At 40.5% G+C, this 15,237-nt stretch overlaps 1 protein-coding gene across 2 annotated transcripts in view; it reads right to left on the bottom strand.

Annotated features, from left to right (window-relative positions):
• The window catches only part of LOC117083504 (probable C-mannosyltransferase DPY19L1), a 36,091-nt gene that overhangs the window by 661 nt on the left and 20,193 nt on the right, over positions 1-15,237 (bottom strand). Inside the window, exons 2-4 of one of the 2 annotated variants that reach the window (XM_033211244.1) lie at positions 14,386-14,411; positions 7,596-7,683; positions 2,431-2,554 (exon numbers count right to left, since the gene is read on the bottom strand). In XM_033211244.1, coding sequence (XP_033067135.1) covers positions 7,660-7,683; positions 14,386-14,411 — 50 coding nt within the window. In that variant the 3' untranslated portion in view covers positions 2,431-2,554; positions 7,596-7,659. Of the gene's footprint in view, positions 1-2,430; positions 2,555-7,595; positions 7,684-14,385; positions 14,412-15,237 lie in introns of those variants that run through there. The other variant, XM_033211252.1, reaches the window with a different exon arrangement.

Below are 15,237 nucleotides of genomic sequence, written 5' to 3'. Positions count from 1 at the left end.
AAAGATACTGGGTCTACTGGAATGGACCAAATTATTTAATATATGAATTCTCCCTCAAATTAATTCATAAACATAAAATAATTCTAATCAAAATTCTATGTGCCTAAAATGTATCTAGAAAACAAGAAAACTAAAGGGAATGTTTTAACAGATATTAAGTCTCATCACCTTTAATAATTAAAATAGTGTGATACTGGCACAAGAATGGCTAGAGAGATCAATGTAGCCACGTTATAGGTGGTGGTAAGCCACCCCAGATTCCCTCTTCTGGGCCGGGGCACTCATTCCTCCAGCTGGTTGGAAGATTGGAGCCTGAGAGCTCGAAGCTATGTCCCTCCCTGGGAACTCCGCGTGGCTGAAGAAAGTAAATTCACTCAAAGTGATACCCCCTACCCAAGGGCAATCTGCATCCAATGACTGACTAGTCAACAGGGACTAGGGGCCCTTCTGTCAAGGTAGGATAACTCTGCAAGGCCATCCCAGATCCAGAGCTGCCAGGGACTGGATGAGGCCTTCACGGTGGCTGCATCAAAGCTCTCCTCTTCTTCCTGCCTCAATCTGCTTCATTCATCCCCCTTCAGGTGTTGACCCTAAGGACACTCCCTCAACTACTTCCAGCATGCAAATCTCCATCTCAAAGTCCACTTCCCACGACCTCAACCTAAGGCAATACTGAGCACAAAATCCAGAAACACATGCAAGCATGTAGGTATAATAATTTTGCATATAAAGAAGAAAGCTTACTTCAAATCAGTGGAGAGAGGATGGACACCTCATCAGTGTTAGGTTACACACAATACCATTTTCAAAGAAAAATTCAAGGTTCGATTCCTACCTCACGCTATGCATCAAAACCAATTCCAGATAAACTAAAAATGTAAATTTAAAAAAATAATTGTAATGATTATAAAAATGAAGTTTTTTACATGTATGTATAAAAGACAAAAAGATTCACAGATATATTTCTGTATAGAAAAAAATACATACACATCATACACAAAGCTGAAGGGCAGACAACTGGGGAAAATGTTTCATTATATAGCATTATATTAATATCCAGTATATAATAAATGAGCTCTTAGAAAATTTTAATAGAAATATAGATAAAAGGCAAAAATTGACAATTTTAAAAGTAAAAATGCATTATATGTATATGTATGTGTTATATATACATAAATAGAGAACACTGAAATATATATATAAAATCAATGAATGAAATATATCATGTGACTTCAATTTATTTGTCTATCCAATTAACAAAGATGCAGGTAAATAAACAGTTTCGAAGACACTGCTGGTGGATAGTTCAATATCTATCTGGAAGGCCTTTTGACAAAATCATTAAAGTATATATTCTATTGAATGAAAGAATTCTACATCAACAAATTTATAGTTTTGCAAGGAGGATAAAGGAGAGGCCAAATGTCATCTTCACTTGCTGAACTGGGCTCACCTTCCCTCCACCCCCATTAAAGAAAGTGCGCTTAATTAAATGAGGATAAGGAAGAAAACGTTTAACAAATGACATGTAAAAGTAACAGAGCTCGGCCGGGCGCGGTGGCTCAAGCCTGTAATCCCAGCACTTTGGGAGGCCGAGACGGGCGGATCATGAGGTCAGGAGATCGAGACCATCCTGGCTAACACGGTGAAACCCTGTCTCTACTAAAAAAATACAAAAAACTAGCCAGGCGAGGTGGTGGGCGCCTGTAGTCCCAGCTACTTGGGAGGCTGAGGCAGGAGAATGGCGTAAACCCAGGAGGCGGAGCTTGCAGTGAGCTGAGATCGGCCACTGCACTCCAGCCTGGGCCACACAGCGAGACTCCGTCTCAAAAAAAAAAAAAAAAAAAAAAAAAGAAAAGTAACAGAGCTCCCCTTAGTATAATCCCTACAAGCACACCAAATCTAGTTTTCGTATTTTCTAAACAATGCTCCTCAAAATCAATAATGATCTTTTTTTTTTTGAGGCAGAGTCTCGCTCTGTCGCCCAGACTGGAGTGCAGTGGCGCAATCTCGGCTCACTGCAAGCTCCGCCTCCCGGGTTCACGCCATTCTCCTGCCTCAGCCTCCCGAGTAGCTGGGACTACAGGCGCCCGCCACCTCGCCCGGCTAGTTTTTTTTTTTGTATTTTTAGTAGAGACGGGGTTTCACCATGTTAGCCAGGATGGTCTCGATCTCCTGACCTCGTGATCCGCCCGTCTCGGCCTCCCAAAGTGCTGGGATTACAGGCTTGAGCCACCGCGCCCGGCCAATAATGATCTTTTTTATATATTCCTCCCCAAGATACATATTTTCTTTTAAAAAATTAAATACAATTTAGTATGTTGAATTATATCTTAGATTTAGAATCAGCATTTAATACAAAAAAGTTTTACAGAAGTGAAAAATCACAATTGGAAAAAGTACCTTACCTCAGGGTAAAGACTGAACCACTGAACCTTTTTAATGTATTAATAACAAGGGGGTATTCAGTCAGTTTATCATTCATAATCATCCATACTCCATTCAAAACTGAGGGTGCTTCCACAATAGTCTTGAAATAGGAATAATATAGTCCCTGAAATAAGGATATGCTCAGTTAAAATAACAAGAGGTACATAATTATGATGCCTCTTCTAAGTAAATACACTGTTTTTGAAAAACAAAGCAATTAAGCACGTAATAGCTATTAATACAATGAATTTCACAGATTTCTGATCACTGATAAATCCTAAAGTTGCAAAAAAACTATGTATTTTCATATAAACTTGTCTTAATTGAAATAACTGAATTGCAAAATAGCTTCAAAAATAGTTTCAGCATTTAAAAAATAATATGACTCAGCATACTTCAACTTAGAAAATCCTATTACCCATACCAATATAACTGTTAGAAAATGCTATCTTATGAATAGAGTGAGTGGTTTACTATGGAACTAAAATTTATCATGAACCAAGAAATCTCAAGCCAAAAATGCTCCTCTAACTGCTTATTTTAATCCCCAAAATGAAACTATCAGTCATTTTTCCTCCAGATTTACATGCAAAAATGCAAATGTGTTGAGAAGGTTACACACTGATGTATTATTACATATGAATTTCATTCAGGTGCCACCTAATTTTACAGATTACTTTCTCTCCTATCAAGTCAGCATAAGGTAAGAACCCTGTGGGACTGGGGATGAAGGTGGGAAGTGGTCCTATTTTGAAGAAAAGAGATAGTTTTTTAGCTTGGTACACTACTTTGCGAAGATAGCAAGGGTGGAATAATACATGAGACAAAAAAACAAGAAAATACTAGAAGCCTAACGGGGAGTCTAAGTGGCAGTATGAGGGAAGACAGAGAAACACAAAATAAATCTATGTCTTGTATTTGCATCTTCAGTTTTACCTGGAGCTGCCCTGGTAGCCAGTACCAGTAGCTGCCAAAGTTTAAACTGGGTTTAAGACTCATAAACACAAAAGTGATATGCCTACCCAGAAATTTATTGAAAAAGAAAAAAAACGGTCTTGATAGTCTGATGTATTAGCTCTGATATCACTATTTTTAAAATTATGTTTCCTTGTTTACTGATTTGGATAGTGTCCCCTAAAATTTCATGTCCACCAGACCCTGTGGATGTGATCTTATTTGGAAATAGGATTCTTGCAGACGTGATCAAGTTAAGATGAGGTCATATGGGATTAAGGTGGACTCTAAACCCAACACAACTGGTAAATCTAAATAAAGAGGAATATTTGGCCTCAAAGCTACAGGCACACAGCGGAAAAGGCTGTGTGAAGATGGATCAGAGATTGGGGTGAGGCATCAGCATGCCAAGGAATTCCAAGGATGGCCAGCAACCACCAGAGGCTGACAAGAGGCAAAGAAGGACTCTCCCCTCCAGCCTTCGGAGACAAGAGGCCCATCAACACCTTAACGTCCCACTGCTAGTCTCTGGAACTGTGAGAAAATACATTTCTGCTGTTTTAAGCCACCTGGCTTGTTGTACTTCTTTATGACAGCCCTAGGAAACCATATCTTCCTTCTTTTGTAGGTTTGATTTTGGAAACATATCAAAAATTTAAAAATCCCTAAATATCAAAATAAAAATGAAAGAAAGGAATGAACTATTTATCAACTTGGGAGATTTCAAGTAACAGTAAGATATTGTACTTTTACTGTATATCCCTAGTGGACTATATCCTAACGTTAAAATGGAGCCCAGGAATTCAGCAGGACTGGTTTCACAAGTTACAGGTCACAAAGATTCTGCTGATAATAAAGGATGCAGTAAAGAAGCCGGCCAAAACCTGCCAAAACCAAGGTGGTAACTAAAGTGACCTCTGGTCATCCTTATTGCTCATTATAATACATTAGCATACTAAAGGAAAAGCCCACCAGCAGCATGACAGTTTACATATGCCATAGCAACCTCTGGAAGTTACCCTCTATGGTCCAAAAGAGGGAGGAACTCTCAGTTCCAGGAATTCCCCTCCCTGTTCTCAGAAAACTCATGAATAATCCACCTCTTGTTTAGCATAGGATGAAGAAATAACATTAAAAACAATCAACCAGCAGCCCTCATAGCTGCTCTGCCTGTGGAGTAGCCACCCTTTCATCCCTTTACTTTTTTTTTTTTTTTTTGAGACAGAGTCTCTCTCTGTGGCCCAGGCTGGAGCGCAGTGGCCGGATATCAGCTCACTGCAAGCTCCGCCTCCCAGGTTCACGCCATTCTCCTGCCTCAGCCTCCCGAGTAGCTGGGACTACAGGCGCCCGCCACCTCGCCTGGCTAGTTTTTTGTATTTTTTTAGTAGAGATGGGGTTTCACCGTGTTAGCCAGGATGGTCTCGATCTCCTGACCTCATGATCCGCCCGTCTCGGCCTCCCAAAGTGCTGGGATTACAGGCTTGAGCCACCGCGCCCGGCCTCATCCCTTTACTTTCTGAAGATAAACTCATTTTCACTTTACTCTGTTGGTGCATTCTTGAATTCCTTCCTGCCCAAAGCCAAGAACTCACATGGCCTCCTGGGCTGATACCCAGTTCTGGGGGTTGCCCTGTGAAGAACCGAACTGCAATAAAATCTTAAACTCTTTCCAGTAATCATATTTTTAATTACACCTTTGGTACTTTTATTCCTAACAAATCAATAATTTGAAACCAAGATTCTCAAACTAAAAGATTAACATCAAATAAGTAAAAAAACTTAATCTTGTTTCCATTTAAAAAATTAATATAAATTCATGATCTATCTTCTCTTTAAAAAAAAAAAATTGTAGCCTAATTCTGTTCAGCAAAAAGGACAAAATACAGTGGCCAATCTAGTAGCAATGAGCATCTGCCACTGACAGGAATGGGGTGGCTCACTGGAAAACTGGCTGATGCCAGGTGAGAAGAAAATGCCTTGTAGTACCTGAAAGTAAGGAACCTATGGATACTAGTGAGGTCACATCAAGGGCAAACAGGGAGGGCTGTTGTTACCGGGGGTCCTTGCTCCCAGAGCTCTCAAGATGGTGGCAGGCTGCTTCCAAAATGGCGGTGGGCCACTTCCAACATGGTGGCAAGCCTCATGTTCTCCGACCCGGGTTCTTGGCCTCACAGATTCCAAGCAATGGACTCTTGGCCCAAGTGGTGAGTGTTATAGCTCTATTACAAGCCGTGGGTCATGGAAGAGAACCGTGGAACCCAGTGACTAGTGTTCAGCTCGATGAGACAAACCCAGGCACTTAGCCATGCAGGAACAATGGCAAGCCTTTAGCCCAATCGGGAGTGGCAATGGGCGCCTCGCTGGATCAGGAGCACAGCGGACACCCTGCTGGATCCGGAGAGATGGAAGTCGCAACAGCTGCGGTGGACAGTGAGTGAAAGCTCAGCTTGAGCCCTAACAAAACACGGACCAGAAGAGTGCAGCTGCAAGATTTAATAGAGTGAAAACAGAGCTCCCATATAAGGGGAGAGGACCCAAAGAGGGTTGCCGTTGCCGGCTCCAATGCCTGGGTTTATATCCTGATCTTTGTCCCTCCCATTGTGCTCTCAGGCAATAGATGATTGGCTATTCCTTTACCTCCTGTTTTTGCCTAATTAGCATTTTAGTGAGCTCTCTGATTGGTTGGGTGTGGGCTAAGTTGCAAGCCCCGTGTTTAAAGGTGGATGCAGTCACCTTCCCAGCTAGGCTTAGGGATTCTTAGTCAGCTAATCCTGTCTCTCACTGCAAGGGCTTTACTTGCTAAACACAAGAAAGTTTACAAAATATGTTAAAATCCATCATGTCATAATAATACTCCAAAAGAAGGTACTCCATTGATCACTACTAGAAGATGCTAGGGAAGTTACTCATTTTTCTGCAAATTGGTAAATAAAAAGAAAGAATAAAGCATTTTCCTGTCTTTCCTCTATGAAGAATACCTCAGAGAGAAATCAAAAGGTATTGTGTGAAAGTTCTTAATAGGAGAATTATAGCTAATAAGTGCAGAGAAAAAAATGATAGACTAGGTATCACAGTTTGAGAAGGATAATGAAATAACTAACCTAGGCTGATGGCTAGGCTATAGGAGGAATCAGCATCACAATACCTGAAGCCAGTGATCAATCTCAACATCACAGAAAGTGAGACAACCAGATATGATGTGCCTCTTGGCCTGATACAATAGAAGTATACAGCATCACCTAGGAAGTATTCCTGCTAGAAAATAAGTCAAATCTTCTGATCCATAAATGTTCAGGAAACTTGGGATATAGGAACATAATTGAAGAACGTGGATTATTGTGGGTATAGGACAAATCACCTGGATTTCTCAACAAACAAATGGTGGGAAAAGAAACAAAAACAGGTAAAGGAATTCACATATTAAAAGACTTAAGATACACATCAACTACATGCAATCTGCAGGCACCGTTTGGATCCTATTCAAACACATCAACTGTTTTTCTTTTTTTTTTTTTAAAGGTGCCAAACAGGACATTTAAATATTGATTTCTATTTGATGATATTAAGGATATTGTTAAACGTTTTCCAGTATGCCTTGTGCCATGGTTTTGTGTCACAGTTAAAACAATTCTTATCTTGAGAGACACTTATGAAAGTATGAAAGCATGAAATGATACAATGTCTGGGATTCCCTTTAAAAAGAGATAGTTGGCCGGGCACAGTGGCTCACGCCTGTAATCCCAGCACTTTGGGAGGCTGAGGCAGGCAGATCACGAGGTCAGGAGATCAAGACCATCCTGGCTAACATGGTGAAATCCCGTCTCTACTAAAAATACAAAAACAAAATTAGCCGGGCGTGGTAGCAGGCATCTGTAGTCTCAGCTACTCAGGAGGCTGAGGCAGGAGAATGACGTGAACCTGGGAGGTGGAGCCTGAAGTGAGCCGAGATGGCGCCACTGCATTCCAGCCTGGGCAACAGAGCAAGACTCTGTCTCCAAAAAAAAAAAAAAAAAATTAACAAATAAAAATGAAAAAAAAAAGACACAGTGAGTGGGGGTATAGATGAAGGAAAACCGGCTGTGGCTGTCAGCTATAGAAGCTGGAGTATACACTCTTTCTACTTTGGAACATCTTGAAATTTTCCATAATAAAAACCTTAAATGTTTTTAAATTCCTAAAGTACTATGATGAAACACCAAATAAAAACTAACCATTTCAGTGGGAAAAGCCATCTCCCTTTCCAGTGTTGAGAGGTGAGAAAAATGATGGTCATTTTCAAAGAGGTGTGTTATATGGCTCCTGGAAAAAGAAAACAAAGCAACAGTGTTAAAACTGACACTGTAAATATTATTTTTTAAAGTAAGCTAGGGGCGGAGCAAGATGGCCGAATAGGAACAGCTCCAGTCTCCAACTCCCAGCGCGAGTAACACAGAAGACCGGTGATTTCTGCATTTTCAACTGAGGTACTGGGGTCATCTCTCTAGGGAGTGCCGGACAATTGGTGCTGGTCAGCTGCTGCAGCCTGACCAGCGTGAGCTGAAGCAGGGCGAGGCATCGCCTCACCTGGAAGCGCAAGGGGGAAGGAAATCCGTTTTCCTAGCCAGGGGAACTGAGACACATAACACCTGGAAAATCGCGTAACTCCCACCCCAATACTGCGCTTTAAGGAAACAGGCACACCAGGAGAATATATCCCACACCTGGCCGGGAGGGTCCCACGCCCACGGAGCCTCCCTCACTGCTAACACAGCAGTCTGCGGCGATCTATCCGCAAGGTAGCAGCGAGGCTGGGGGAGGGGCGCCCGCCATTGCTGAGGCTTAAGTAGGTAAACAAAGCCGCTGGGAAGCTCGAACTGGGTGGAGCTCACAGCAGCTCAAGGAAACCTGCCTGTCTCTGTAGACTCCACCTCTGGGGACAGCCCACAGCTGAGGTCCAATAGGGAAAGCAGCGGGGGCGGTGCAGAGGCGAACGACTCTGTCTGACAGCTTTGGGGAGAGCCGTGGATCTCCCAACGCGGAGGTTGAGATCAGAGAACAGACAGACTGCCTGCTCAAGTGGGTCCCTGACCCCTGAGTAGCCTAGCTGGGAGACATCCCCCACTAGGGGCAGTCTGACACCCCACACCTCACAGGGTGGAGTCATCCCTGAGAGGAAACTTCCAAAGGAAGAATCAGACAGGTACACTCGCTGCTCAGCAATATTCTATCTTTGGCAACCTCTGCTGCTGATACCCAGGCAAACAGGGTCTGGAGTGGACCTCAAGCAATCTCCAACAAACCAACAGACAGTCCTTCTGACTGTCAGACTGAAAACTATCAAACAGGAAGGACACCTATACCAAAACCCCATCAGTACGTCACCATCATCAAAGACCAGAGACAGATAAAACCACAAAGATGGGGAAAAAGCAGGGCAGAAAAGCTGGAAATTCAAAAAAAAAGAGCGCATCTCCCCCTGCAAAGGAGCGCAGCCCATCGCCAGCAACGGATCAAAGCTGGTCAGAGAATGACTTTGACGAGATGAGAGAAGAAGGCTTCAGTCCATCAAACTTCTCAGAGCTAAAGGAGGAATTACGTACCCAGCGCAAAGAAACTAAAAATCTTGAAAAAAGAGTGGAAGAATTGACAGCTAGACTAATTAATGCAGAGAAGATCATAAACGAAATGACAGAGATGAAAACCATGACACGAGAAATACGTGACAAAAGCACAAGCTTCAGTAACCGACTCGATCAACTGGAAGAAAGAGTATTAGCGATTGAGGATCAAATGAATGAAATGAAGCGAGAAGAGAAACCAAAAGAAAAAAGAAGAAAAAGAAATGAACAAAGCCTGCAAGAAGTATGGGATTATGTAAAACGACCAAATCTACGTCTGATTGGGGTGCCTGAAAGTGAGGGGGAAAATGGAACCAAGTTGGAAAACACTCTTCAGGATATCATCCAGGAGAACTTCCCCAACCTAGTAGGGCAGGCCAACATTCAAATTCAGGAAATACAGAGAACGCCACAAAGATACTCCTCCAGAAGAGCAACTCCAAGACACATAATTGCCAGATTCACCAAAGTTGAAACGAAGGAAAAAATCTTAAGGGCAGCCAGAGAGAAAGGTCGGGTTACCCACAAAGGGAAGCCCATCAGACTAACAGCAGATCTCTCGGCAGAAACTCTACAAGCCAGAAGAGAGTGGGGGCCAATATTCAACGTTCTTAAAGAAAACAATTTTCAACCCAGAATTTCATATCCAGCCAAACTAAGTTTCATCAGTGAAGGAGAAATAAAATCCTTTACAGATAAGCAAATGCTTAGAGATTTTGTCACCACCAGGCCTGCCTTACAAGAGACCCTGAAGGAAGCCCTAAACATGGAAAGGAACAACCGGTACCAGCCATTGCAAAAACATGCCAAAATGTAAAGATCATCGAGGCTAGGAAGAAACTGCATCAACTAATGAGCAAAATAACCAGTTAATATCATAATGACAGGATCAAGTTCACACATAACAATATTAACCTTAAATGTAAATGGACTAAATGCTCCAATAAAAGACACAGACTGGCAAACTGGATCAAGAGTCAAGACCCATCAGTCTGCTGTATTCAGGAGACCCATCTCACATGCAGAGACATACATAGGCTCAAAATAAAGGGATGGAGAAAGATCTACCAAGCAAATGGAGAACAAAAAAAAGCAGGGGTTGCAATCCTAGTCTCTGATAAAATAGACTTTAAACCATCAAAGATCAAAAGAGACAAAGAAGGCCATTACATAATGGTAAAGGGATCAATTCAACAGGAAGAGCTAACTCTCCTAAATATATATGCACCCAATACAGGAGCACCCAGATTCATAAAGCAAGTCCTTAGAGACCTACAAAGAGACTTAGACTCCCATACAATAATAATGGGAGATTTCAACACTCCACTGTCAACATTAGACAGATCAACGAGACAGAAAGTTAACAAGGATATCCAGGAATTGAACTCATCTCTGCACCAAGCGGACCTAATAGACATCTATAGAACTCTCCACCCCAAATCAACAGAATATACATTCTTCTCAGCACCACATCACACTTATTCCAAAATTGACCACATAATTGGAAGTAAAGCACTCCTCAGCAAATGTACAAGAACAGAAATTATAACAAACTGTCTCTCAGACCACAGTGCAATCAAACTAGAACTCAGGACTAAGAAACTCAATCAAAACCGCTCAACTACATGGAAACTGGATAACCTGCTCCTGAATGACTACTGGGTACATAACGAAATGAAAGCAGAAATAAAGATGTTCTTTGAAACCAATGAGAACAAAGATACAACATACCAGAATCTCTGGGACACATTTAAAGCAGTGTGTAGAGGGAATTTATAGCACTAAATGCCCACAAGAGAAAGCAGGAGAGATCTAAAATTGACACTTTAACATCACAATTAAAAGAACTAGAGAGGCAAGAGCAAACACATTCAAAAGCTAGCAGAAGGCAAGAAATAACTAAGATCAGAGCAGAACTGAAGGAGATAGAGTCACAAAAAACCCTCCAAAAAATCAATGAATCCAGGAGTTGGTTTTTTGAAAAGATCAAAAAAATTGACAGACCGCTTGCAAGACTAATAAAGAAGAAAAGAGAGAGGAATCAAATAGACGCAATAAAAAATGATAAAGGGGATATCACCACAGACCCCACAGAAATACAAACAACCATCAGAGAATACTATAAATGCCTCTACGCAAATCAACTAGAAAATCTAGAAGAAATGGATAATTTCCTGGACACTTACACTCTCCCAAGACTGAACCAGGAAGAAGTTGAATCCCTGAATAGACCAATAACAGGCTCTGAAATTGAGGCAACAATTAATAGCCTACCCACGAAAAAAAGTCCAGGACCAGATGGATTCACAGCTGAATTCTACCAGAGGTACAAGGAGGAGCTGGTACCATTCCTTCTGAAACTATTCCAATCAATAGAAAAAGAGGGAATCCTCCCTAACTCATTTTATGAGGCCAACATCATCCTGATACCAAAGCCTGGCAGAGACACAACAAAAAAAGAGAATTTTAGACCAATATCCCTAATGACATCGATGCAAAAATTCTCAATAAAATACTGGCAAACCGGATTCAGCAGCACATCAAAAAGCTTATCCACCATGATCAAGTGGGCTTCATCCCTGGGATGCAAGGCTGGTTCAACATTCGCAAATCAATAAACGTAATCCAGCATATAAACAGAACCAAAGACAAGAACCACATGATTATCTCAATAGATGCAGAAAAGGCTTTGGACAAAATTCAACAGCCCTTTATGCTAAAAACGCTCAATAAATTCGGTATTGATGGAACGTACCTCAAAATAATAAGAGCTATTTACGACAAACCCACAGCTAATATCATACTGAATGGGCAAAAACTGGAAAAATTCCCTTTGAAAACTGGCACAAGACAGGGATGCCCTCTCTCACCACTCCTATTCAACATAGTGTTGGAAGTTCTGGCTAGGGCAATCAGGCAAGAGAAAGAAATCCAGGGTATCCAGTTAGGAAAAGAAGAAGTCAAATTGTCCCTGTTTGCAGATGACATGATTGTATATTTAGAAAACCCCATCGTCTCAGCCCAAAATCTCCTTAAGCTGATAAGCAACTTCAGCAAAGTCTCAGGATACAAAATTAATGTGCAAAAATCACAAGCATTCTTATACACCAGTAACAGACAAGCAGAGAGCCAAATCAGGAATGAACTTCCATTCACAATTGCTTCAAAGAGAATAAAATACCTAGGAATCCAGCTTACAAGGGATGTAAAGGACCTCTTCAAGGAGAACTACAAACCACTGCTCAGTGAAATCAAAGAGGACACAAACAAATGGAAGAACATACCATGCTCATGGATAGGAAGAATCAATATCGTGAAAATGGCCATACTGCCCAAGGTGATTTATAGATTCAATGCCATCCCCATCAAGCTACCAATGACTTTCTTCACAGAATTGGAAAAAACGGCTTTAAAGTTCATATGGAACCAAAAAAGAGCCCGCATTGCCAAGACAATCCTAGGTCAAAAGGACAAAGCTGGAGGCGTCACGCTACCTGACTTCAAACTATACTACAAGGCTACAGTAACCAAAACAGCATGGTACTGGTACCACAACAGAGAAATAGACCAGTGGAACAGAACAGAGTCCTCAGAAATAATACCACACATCTACAGCCATCTGATCTTTGACAAACCTGACAAAAACAAGAAATGGGGAAAGGATTCCCTATTTAATAAATGGTGCTGGGAAAATTGGCTAGCCATAAGTAGAAAGCTGAAACTGGATCCTTTCCTTACCCCTTATACGAAAATTAATTCAAGATGGATTAGAGACTTAAATGTTAGACCTAATACCATAAAAACCCTAGAAGAAAATCTAGGTAGTACCATTCAGGACATAGGCATGGGCAAGGACTTCATGTCTAAAACACCAAAAGCAATGGCAGCAAAAGCCAAAATTGACAAATGGGATCTCATTAAACTAAAGAGCTTTTGCACAGCAAAAGAAACTACCATCAGAGTGAACAGGCAACCTACAGAATGGGAGAAAATTTTTGCAACCTACTCATCTGACAAAGGGCTAATATCCAGAATCTACAAAGAACTCAAACAAATATACAAGAAAAAAACAAACAACCCCATCAAAAAGTGGGGAAAGGATATGAACAGACATTTCTCAAAAGAAGACATCCATACAGCCAACAGACACATGAAAAAATGCTCGTCATCACTCGCCATCAGAGAAATGCAAATCAAAACCACAATGAGATACCATCTCACACCAGTTAGAATGGCAATCATTAAGAAGTCAGGAAACAATAGATGTTGGAGAGGATGTGGAGAAATAGGAACACTTTTACACTGTTGGTGGGATTGTAAACTAGTTCAACCATTATGGAAAACAGTATGGCGATTCCTCAAGGATCTAGAACTAGAAGTACCATATGACCCAGCCATCCACTACTGGGTATATACCCAAAGGATTATAAATTACTCTACTACAAAGACACATGCACACGTATGTTTATTGCGGCACTATTCACAATAGCAAAGACTTGGAATCAACCCAAATGGCCATCTGTGACAGACTGGATTAAGAAAATGTGGCACATATACACCATGGAATACTATGCAGCCATAAAAAAGGATGAGTTTGCATCCTTTGTAGGGACATGGATGCAGCTGGAATCCATCATTCTTAGCAAACTATCACAAGAAGAGAAACCAAACGCCGCATGTTCTCACTCATAGGTGGGAACTGAACAATGAGATCACTTGGACTCGGGAAGGGGAACATCACACACTGGGGCCTATCATGGGGAGGGGGGAGGAGGGAGGGATTGCATTGGGGAGTTATACATGATATAAACGTCATGCACATGTACCCTAGAACTTAAAGTATAATAAAAAAATAAATAAATAAATAATAAAGTAAGCTAAAAGCAAAAATAAAAGTATCGACTAACTTGCAGATAATTTTGTAATAAAACTCAAATACAATAGTATCTACATTTGTTTTCTGCTCAGTATGTATTGCATTTATACTAAAATTTCCCTCTATAAAAAATCAAATTAGATTTTAAAATTAAAATGAACCAGAATATTTTAGGTGAAGTACAATAAAAGTATAAACTGTAAATGTCATTGGGTTACCATTTTAGAAACACCTAATGAAATTCATATTTCTATCCAGAAGATTAAAAAAATTAATCTTTCTGTCACCATGAACTATTAATGTTGAGTGGAGTCTCAAATATAGCCTCTTTAATAATGAATCTCTTTTTTATTAAATAATTATTCTGACCCTGATTTATCAATTAAACTAGCTCTTTAGACTACTGTGTTACATGTAATATATATTCATACTAATCATGCTGAAATTATTCCTTTAAATGTATGGGAAATAGCTTTAGTAAGTTATAAACATCTGCATAAAATACCATAGGAGAAAAAACAATCTTACCAGTGCCAACACTGTGGCAAAAGCAGCTGTAAGAAAAAGAAATTTAAATTAGAATTTTAGCATAAACATGTTCATCTTACAGAAAAGCCATTTCAAAGATAAGCATTTCAAATATTGAAATGTGTACAAAAGAATACTGGCTTTTCAACAAAAGCCCCAGGGCTACATTTAAAATTGTGATTGACTGGCTCATAAGGGAATTAAGCATACAGCCACCATTTTCATTCACTCACTCATTCAACAAAATATATGAGGGCCTAATATCCGCTAATAGACAGAAATCATTAGATGGAACCTATCGCTAACGGAACTGAGAGAGGAATGGAATCAACAGGTAAAGATAACTCAGAATAAAGAAATATGGTGGCTTAGGGGTACAGGATTGGGGGTGGGAGAAAAAAGGGAACTACCACTTCTGATATACTGCTGCAATGCCTGAAATTTTATGATAAATCTTACCTGTGTTTTTAAACAAATTTAAAATGAAATGAGTAAAGGAGAAAAAAAGAAGAAAAGGCAAGAGAGAGATAACAAGCTAATAATAAAATCAGTCTCATATGAGAATCAATACCTTGCTATCTGTCCAAGTAGAAAGAACATACTAAGATGAACCTGGAAGACACCATTCAATTTTCTTACATCACAAGATACAGCTGATGGCAGGCTTCTGCTTAAATAACTCTTAACTAAGGAATCAAACTATGAAAATACTCTTAGAAATGAAACCCAAGCCAGGTACAGTGGCACATGCCTGTCGTATCCATTACTGGGGAAACAGAGGCAGCATCATTTCTTGAGCCCCGGAATTCAAGGCTGCAGCAGTGTGCTATGACTGTGCCTGTTAACAGCCAC

Source organism: Trachypithecus francoisi, unplaced genomic scaffold, assembly GCF_009764315.1.
Source record: "Trachypithecus francoisi isolate TF-2019V2 unplaced genomic scaffold, Tfra_2.0 Contig00367, whole genome shotgun sequence".
Lineage (NCBI taxonomy): Eukaryota > Metazoa > Chordata > Mammalia > Primates > Cercopithecidae > Trachypithecus > Trachypithecus francoisi.
This window is presented reverse-complemented; position numbering and strand designations above follow the sequence as displayed.